This window comes from Pteropus alecto, unplaced genomic scaffold (genome assembly GCF_000325575.1).
Source record: "Pteropus alecto unplaced genomic scaffold, ASM32557v1 scaffold34, whole genome shotgun sequence".
Taxonomy (NCBI): domain Eukaryota; kingdom Metazoa; phylum Chordata; class Mammalia; order Chiroptera; family Pteropodidae; genus Pteropus; species Pteropus alecto.
This window is the reverse complement of record NW_006435763.1, coordinates 7187500-7196275: the sequence shown is the minus strand read 5'-3', so window position 1 is coordinate 7196275 and position 8776 is coordinate 7187500. Positions and strand designations below refer to the sequence as shown.

The window sequence follows — 8776 nt, the reverse complement described above, 5'->3', positions numbered from 1 at the left end:
CAGAGCATGAAGCAGAGGCTGTGAGGAGGGGTTGGACCAGACATCTCTGAGAGGCAGAGGCTCGCTCTAGGATGCCGGAGTGCAGCTCATCTCTGCAAAAGTCTCACCCGGTGTCTGTGGGCTCGGTGGCCGGCATGCCATTTGGCTTCTAGCTGCTTCTGGCGAGGTCACTGCACAGCTTACACGGGCCCCAGGGTTAATGCTTTGCTGCTGCCGAGCCACGGGCACTGTTAGGTCCGGCGGGCCGGCCGAGCTCAGGCCACGTTGTCCACGCAGGGACCGGCGGGCAGGGAAGTGGGGGAGGAGCGGGAGTGGTGACACGGGCTCCACTGGCCTCCCGTCCCGTGTTGATGAGTCCCCTGTCCCTGCCCCCTCCCCTGCAGGACAGCCATGAAGCTGCTCTGGGTGCTCTCGCTGCTGGTGGCCTCGCGTGTCCCCACTGTCCAGAGCTTGCCAGAGGACGACTTCGAGGACATCACTGTCAACGTGTCCCAGCCCCTGCACATCCTGGAGGAAGGCAACCTGATGGTGCTGACGCCCGCCGGCCTGGCCCAGATGCTGAACGAGACCCGCTTCCTCATGGTGCTTTTCTGTGAGTGTCCCCACTCCCGGGGCTGGGTGACGGGTGGGTGAGGCCACCATCCTTGCTCCTGGGCCCAGGGAGTTTTATGGATCCCTAAACACGTGAGGACACGTATTATTCACATTTAAAAACTAATGTGTATATAACATCAGCCCCGGTTTGCAGAAGAGACTAGGGAGGTCCAGGCAGGTTGAACGGTTTTCAAGATATTACGACGCCACTCGAGTTTTGATTTGCATGGGGCCCCTCTGTCCCGCTCGAAGGCGAGGAGGCAGGCTTTACCCTCAGCTGTCTTTACTATTCTGAAACTCAGGTTTCTCCTCTTTAAAATGGCCACGAATATCATGAGCACATGAATCGTGGTGACGACTCAGCGAGACACGTTAGGCTACGGGAACACGAGCCGCGGCCAATGGGTAGAGTCGAGAAAAGATTTTTAGATGTTCACGTTTATCGTCTGCACGGCTCGGCTGTTTTTATTCTATGGGCCGCTGTCCTTGGCATCTGCAGAACTTCTGGAGATGGAGAGAGCTTCTTTCTCCCGAGGCCTTGGCACAGAGCTGGGCCCGAGGACGGGGAGGACGGGGTTTTCAAGACGATCCTTCCTGTGTGCCGAGCACGGTCCCTTCGTGCCTCACTGAACGTTACGTCACGTGAACCTCACGACAGCCCCGCGTGGGGGCACCCCACGATTCCGTTTCTCAGCTGAGGGAACGGAGGCTCAGAGAGACCAAGCGATTTGCCTGAGGTCACACAGCTCACAGTGGGGACTGCAGACCCTAGGCTGCCCCACTTCCCACGTGACGGGGACGGGGGCGGGGTGGAAGGAGGTGGACGGCAGGTGTGGATGCCGGATGCCAGAACCCTGCCCTCAGAGCCACTTCGGGGAAGGGTCTGGCTCCGTGTCCGTCCCCAGGGTCCACCTCCAGGCTGTGCCAGGCCACCCGGACAGTGGCTGAGGTTCCAGAGCCCAGCGGGGCTGTGCAGCGCGGGTCCCCGTCCCAGCTCGGGTTCTGCCTCTGGCCAGGCAGCCCACGCCCAGTTCCCCGTCCACCCTCCTCCCTCCTGCTGAGCCGCTGTGGACTTGGCACCCCACCCCTGCCCTTGTTGGCCCTTCTCCAACAGTAACTGGAGCGCTGGGTCCCAACACGTACTGATGAGGTGGCTTTGGGCAAGTGACTGTGAGCGCTCTGAGTCTCTATTATTTGGCTGCGAAATGGGGGGCTTAAATCACGTCGTGTAATCCCTGGGGCGCTTAGCATAGTGCCTGGTGCCCAGCAAGAGCTTAAGGATCTATGGGCTGCCATTTTCTTACCCGTTACAGTTTCCGTATCTGTTCGAAAGGGTTAAATAATTTCTCCTCGTTGAGATGATGAAAATGGCTCAGATATGCAGTCATTGGTTTCTAGTGGACACCCAGTGGACGGAGCTATTCTTACTGTCCTCTGAGTCACCCCACGTTTCCTTAGCCCTGCTCGGTGCCAGCTCTGCTGGGTGGGCCCTTGCTGGGGTCCCAGTGGAGAGGGGCCCTGGTTTCTGCTCTCAGAGACTTTACAGTTTAAGCCAGAAACGTCGCAAATGCTCTACACGCCATTAGGATAGCCTAAACCCTGCACGCTGGGCGCCCCGAGAGGAGGTGACTCCTGGGGGACATGTCCTCAGAAACGGCTCTTCTACCTGCAAACCGGCCGAGCAGCTTCTCGGCCCGGGTCCTGGCTTCTCGCATCTTGGCACGCACCAGGGACTCCTGGGCCAATGCAGATGCACCTGGAAGCCCAGAAGCCTGAACCCTCACTATCTGGCTTTCCCGTGGTGACACGTGATGGGCAGTCTTTAGCCAGAGTTGCGGAGCAAACAGATGTCCTTGGAACCAATGGCCGCCGGTAGCGATATTTATCCAAGTCCCCAGGCCAAGCCCTGGGAAACCGCACGGAGTCCTCCCCAGCCTGAATCACCCACACGCTTCGGTCCTGCAGTGACCTCAGGGTTTGCTGTGAAGGACGTGGGAGCCGGGCCAGCTTGCGTGCGAAGTCCTCTTCTGCCACGAGCTAAATATGTGGCCTTGGGGACATTTCTGGGTGTCGCCTTTCTCTGTCAAGTGAGACCCATGAAAGCGGCAGGGTGGTTACAGGGATGACCTGAGGGTGCCTGCGAGAGACCTGGCATGTGGGAAATGCTCCGTAAACATGACTTCCTAGCCTCCCCTGGCCAGGAGACGGATGCACTTCATCGACGTCACGTCAGTGAGGTCTGCGCTCAGCGGCGAATCATGAAGAATCGCTCATGGTGGATTTCAGGCTTTATCTCATGTGCTGTGTGGCCGCAGACAGGCGGTCAGTGATTAGCACAGCAGCTCTACCGTGTCGAGGAGGACCCAGGCTCCTCTGTCTCCTTGCTCTGTTACCCTTGACATTTCGTAGCTCATGGTCACAAGATGGTTGCAGCGTCTCCTGCATTGCATCACACATCCTAGCTAGGGAAAAAGCGGGATGGGCGAATAGCAAAGGGACAGAATACACGACAGCCAACTCTGGCCCTTAAAAAACTTTCAAAAGCCCCACCGGTGACTTTGGTTCTAGCTTATTGGCTGGAACTGGGCCCATGGCTGTCCCTAAGCGAGGAATCTGGAATGGTGAATGTTTTAGTTTTCTGTGGTGGAGAGAGCTAGAGGAAAAGAGGTCTGTAAATGGCTGATTCACAGTGTTTGCCATGAGACCCAAGGTTGCAGGCTAACTCGGTCTTACTAGGTTACATAAAGGTTCATGTCACGCTTACAACTTAGTCCCACGCGGGTCTGCAGAGGACCTGTGCTGCATTCAGCCATCCGGGCAACTGGGACCCTCCCATCAAGCGACTCGAGTATCCCTTAGGGCCTAGGGTAGCCACCGAATCCTCTGCCTCCAGCCAGCAAACAGAGAGGAAGAGAGAGGACATGCCTCAGGGCAGGGTCCCCCTCCTCCCCGGGAATGGTGCTCATCAGTGTACTTGACGGGTGATCCGTGGACCGGAGGTGTCGGCATCTCTCAGGAGCTCACAAGAAGTGCAGACTCTCAGGTCTCACCCCACACCCGCTGAGTCAGAGCCTGCATTTTCGCGAGACCCCGGCGATGCACGTGCGCCTTACGGCGTGGGACGCACTGGTACACGCCATTTCTACCCACACTCCACTGGCCAGACCTCTCTGCTAGGGAGGCTGGGAAATGCAGTCTAGCGTATACACGAAGAGGAGCAGAAACGGAGTTTGGGGAAAATGTGGGGTGGACTGCCTCGATCTCATTGTACCGACCTCTTGCTGTAGAAGCCTTGAGACGGCCTTCGATCGTGACTTTGATCGTGACCTACCGCTGGTCCTCGTGAGCAGCCTGGTGGCACATGCCGTTCAAGGCTCTGAACCAGGAAGAAAGTTTATCTTCTGGGCAGGGACGTCAGAACCTGTTTACCCCGCGAGGAGGACTCTCTGGACCCTGCCTGGCTCAGGCGAGGGCTCCAAGGGCGTCTGGCTCCCAGCCCAGTGGGAAGTGACCGCTCCTCACCTGCCCTGACACCTGCGCAGCCCCAGCCCGAGGCCCTCGGTCTCTTCTGGATGCCTCTCATCTCTCGGGCTCATTTTCTCAGTTCTTTACATCTCCTCTTCTTCCCCCAAACCCCGCAGTCAAGGATGTAACAGGAAGCCCATGGGCTGAAGATGGCCGGCAGGTCAGTTACATTCAGCCCACACGGTGTTTTCAAAATCGGGAGATTTCACGATTAAAATTGAATTGACACCCCCTCTTGAAGAAACGGAAGATCCGGAAGCACTGGCTCACGTTCCTGCGATGTGGCGATCGGCTGGAGCCGAGGGGCGACTTCCTCTTTGGGTCAGAAAACATGCCTGTCCTTGTCCCTGTTGGCCACCTCCCTGTCTAGCCAACGCCCACAAGTCAGACCCCCGGTCTCGCCCCTATAGCTTTCGCATTTAGAAAACCTGTCTGAGATTCAGGCCTCCCAGTTCCTCCCCCGTCCCTGGCTGTTCTCATCCGACACGTTCTCTCTGAGCGCGCCCCTTCGACGGGGCAGCGTGGATGTGTGGCCGCACCCACCGCTCCGTTGCCCTGCGTCCCATGCAGCCACGTGATAGCCACATAAAACAAAAGAATCCTTTTCATTCTCTTCACCCTGATGGTTCCCAGAAGGGAAAATATGATCAGGTCATTTCCGCTGCCATCCAATACGGCGCATGCCTATTGCGGAAAGTTTCATCGAAAGACTTCCAGGCCATTTGACCTCCTTCCAGCTCAGGCTGTTCCCGGCTTCCTTCAACCTAAGTGCCAGAGCACACGCTCGATGGTGCTTCGAGTCCATGCAGACAGCCCCTGGAGGAGAGGTCCGGCCGGGCCAGCTTCTGCAGCAAGGCCACGAGCAGGGCAGGCATTTTCACTCGGCTGAACGACTTTTCCAGCCAGTTCTCCTCATCCCTCACCCACCGTGGGACTCAGGCCGCCACGTACGTATCTGTGTCACGGCTCCTTTTACGAGGGAGAATTGAGGAGCCTGCAGCCAGCCCTACTCTGCCTGCTGCAGAGCTGTAAGCCGGCAAGGTCAGGCATCCAAATCGTCTTCTCTCTTCCACTGTGGTGGATCCCGCCCACGTGAGAACACAAGACTGTTCCCCCTCCCCCGCCCCCTGGACTGCTCTGTTTTAATCAGGGGTAGAAAGGTCGGTTCAGGTCAGTTTGGGGCTTTAACTGATCTCTTTTAACTCAGGCTACACAGAGAGCCGATTGATTTTATAGTCTTTAATTACTCTTGATAACAACCGATTGGAATACTTTAAACTTAAACCATTCCCACCAGCTGGCATTTCAAAGCACTGAGCACCAGCGGAGATTCTGTTATCTCAAAGAGCCGCTCAGACTCATTACGTCTGACTATTCAATTCCTTCCAATACACAGTGAAATTAAAATGAGTCATGTGAACACTGGCAGAGCTTCTAAAGTGACCTTTGGAAAAACTAATCACTTGGCAAAAGCATTATAAAAGCTTTCCCCACACCCAGGCATAAATGGGCTCTTTACAAAAAGGATTTTTGCAATATTGTGCTCCGGGGAACCCTCCAGTGCTGTTCAGTTCCCCATCAAGCCAATGGTTAGGGGAATCTGTCCTCCGCGTGTCACCGGCACATCTCAAATGCCATGTATCCAAAGCAGAGCTCAGCATCTTTGATTTGCTCCCAGCAACCTGCTTCTTCTCACATCCCGTCCCAAAGGACAGCACCACGGTCCACCCAGGGTCAAAGACAGAAATCTCAAGGTTATTCCCGACTCCTGCCTATTCACACGTCAGTCACCCGGTCCTACCGAGACCAACTCCCGAAGCCCTGTCCCATCTCCACCGGCGTTGCCTTAGCTCCGGCCTCGTCCATCCCCAGTAAACCACAGCAGCATCTTTCCGGAGCTCTGCTTCTCCTCCTCGCGAGCTGTCTCCACAATGGACCCAGAGAGGTTTTTCTTTCTTAAGTGTGAAGCCGATTGGGTCACTTCTTGATGAAAAGAATGCCAACGACCCTCTAAGACCCCAAACTCCTTAACAGGGCCGCCACGTCCTCTGCTCGATCCTGCCTAGACCAGCTTCCCCATTCCCCTTGACCCTGACATCTTCGTGGTTGCCGGAGGGGTCCTATCAACTCAGACCACAGGGCCTTTGCATTTGCAGGTGCTCGACCTGGGGTGTCCCTTTCTGCACTTCTCCAGCTGGACGGTGAGGCGTAAGCTCATGGAGTCACCTTGTCGGGAGGCTGTGCTCACCTCACATCCCCTAGATTGGCAAGGAGCCCCTCCTACGTGCTCACACAACCCTCTATGTCTCCCCGTTTCACAGAGTTGCCATACTGTATGGAAACCACCTTTAAACTTGTGAGCTTCATGGAGGATAAAGACCAAATCTTGTTCATCTCTTGAGTCCTAACATCTAGCATTGTCTTTGGAGCGTGATAGGTCTGCAGGGATATTGAATGAATGAGTGAATGAATGAATGAATGAATGAGTTTGCTTTGGCCCGTGATGTTCTCCATTAATGAGACAAGGGAAGGCTACATTTAGTGAGGAGAGGCCAAAATGAGACTCGATCGGGAATTGTCTCTAGGATAATTTAGTAATTGTCCCTAAAGCAGACGTGACCAGGTTACCTCTGTAATCTGGGGACAAGTTACATGATGACATTGACGATGGTGATGAAGATAATGATGGTGACGACGATGGCCATTTATTGAGACCCATATTCCAGGCACTGTGCCTGGTGTCACTGTCCCCATTGGACACACGGGGCAAATCGGTCTCAGAAAGATTGAATCATTTGCCCAAAGTCACAAAACTCCGTCCACCTCACGGAACTGTGCCGATAACCGGGGACCTTATTTTTATATTTATTCATCGTTCATTCACTCATGAAATAGTTATTGCACATCTATCTGCTACGCGACAGACATATCTTAGGCACCGAGGGGTGAACGAGAAACAGGCGGACATCCTCGCTTTGTGGAACTTACATCCTGGAGAGGGGCGACTCGAGAGGAACAGATAAATAAGTGAAAAATAGAGGCCGTTGGATGGAGAAGAACAGAAAAAAGCAATAGGCCGTGCGGGGAACGGGCGGGGGCGGGCCTGCCGTTTCAGAGAGGGCGGCCAGGGCAGGCCTTTCTCAGAAGGCGACGATTCGGCAAAGACCTGCAAGCAGCAGGGCAGCAAGTCGTGCAGATAGGCGTCTGGGAGGAGGGTGTTTTAGGCAGCAGGAGCAGTGAGTGCAAAGGCCCTGAGGTGGATAGGTGCCAGGGTGGCCGAAACCGAGTTGCCGAAGAGTAGTGAGAAATAAGATTAGAAGGAGTAACGGCAGAACCTTTGGGACCTCGTGGGCCATTGCAATGGTCAGAGAAGTTTGTCGGCGGGCCCCCGAGGATCTAGGAGAACGATGACCGTCCCAAAGTCCCTATGACCTATGAGCACGTCCATATGCTGTAAACGGCCCTGTGGGATAGGGGGAGGGTTCTTCTCGGAGGACTATTCCATGCCTGATCTAGAGCTTGGTCTAAAGGAGGATTTCTCCTCCTTGGCAATATTGACGTTTTGGCTGGATAATTCTTGTGGGGCTGTCTTGTCTTGTCCTGTGCATCGCAGGGTGTTTGGCAGCATCCCCAGCCTCTACCTACTAGCTGCACTCCGGTTTGACAACCAGATATGTCTCTAGACGTGGCCAATTGTCCCACATTGAGAACCATAGTCTCAAGAAAGGCAGACTCAGTCCCTGAGCTGGGAGCTAAGCTCTGTTCCTACACTCCCACCTCCCATAGCCATCGGCCCCTCCTCAGACCCGTGCTGGCTGCTCAGGAAAGGGGGCTCCTCTTCTAGTAGGTAAAAGGTTATCTACTTCAGACCCAGGCAAACATCGATCCATTAGCCATTAACACATCTACACACCAGGCAGGCAGGCAGAGAGACACAGCCTATTCTAATATGACTCTGGGTCCCATCTGCTTACCCCCAAACCCACACAGAGTCACACAATTGGCCCAGACTTGGGTTGGATGGCTTGAGGCTGGTCACCTGTGCCGGAGCTCTGCACACCGGGTCTCACTATGTAGGATCATCCTAAGGCGTAGGATCTATTAATATCCCCACTGTACCAATGAAGAAATTGAGGCACAGAGATGTTTTAAAAATATATCTTGCCTGGGCTGCACGTGCTATAAATCCCCATAACTGTTTTATGAGAAAACCTAAGGAATTCACACTCATCGAGTTCCCAGTATGTGCCTTCTAGGAAAAAGAAAACAAAACAAACAAATAGAATGCCTTTTCCCAGGCCAGCTTCCATTCGCTTCTTTCAGTCTTTATTAAAAGGTCCCCTCTCGCCTCCCTACTCAAACTCAGTCCCCCCGATGCTCCCAGCCTCTGGCTCTGCTTTTTTCTTTTTTTTTCCTTCTCCATAGCACTCAGCAGCTAACGTAGAATATATTCTACTTCTTTATTTGTTTGCTTCCTACCTTCTCCAAAGAGAGCAGAGATTTGTATCTGTTCGTTGTCAAGTTCCCAGTACCTAGAACAGAGCCTGGCACATGGCAAATGCTAAAAAAGTTTTGTTGGGTGAAAGGATGGATGGGTGGATGGATGGATGGATGGTGGATGGATGGTGGATGGATGGATGGTGGAGGGTGGGGGGGT

General features: G+C 54.4%; 1 protein-coding gene across 1 annotated transcript in view; it reads left to right on the top strand.

The window, feature by feature from the left end:
• Positions 1-390: 390 nt before the first annotated feature.
• Positions 391-8776, top strand: part of PDILT (protein disulfide isomerase like, testis expressed) — a 29290-nt gene continuing 20904 nt past the window's right edge. Inside the window, exon 1 of the mRNA XM_006910945.1 lies at positions 391-592. Within this exon, the coding sequence (XP_006911007.1) occupies positions 391-592 (202 nt within the window). The remainder of the gene's footprint in view (positions 593-8776) is intronic.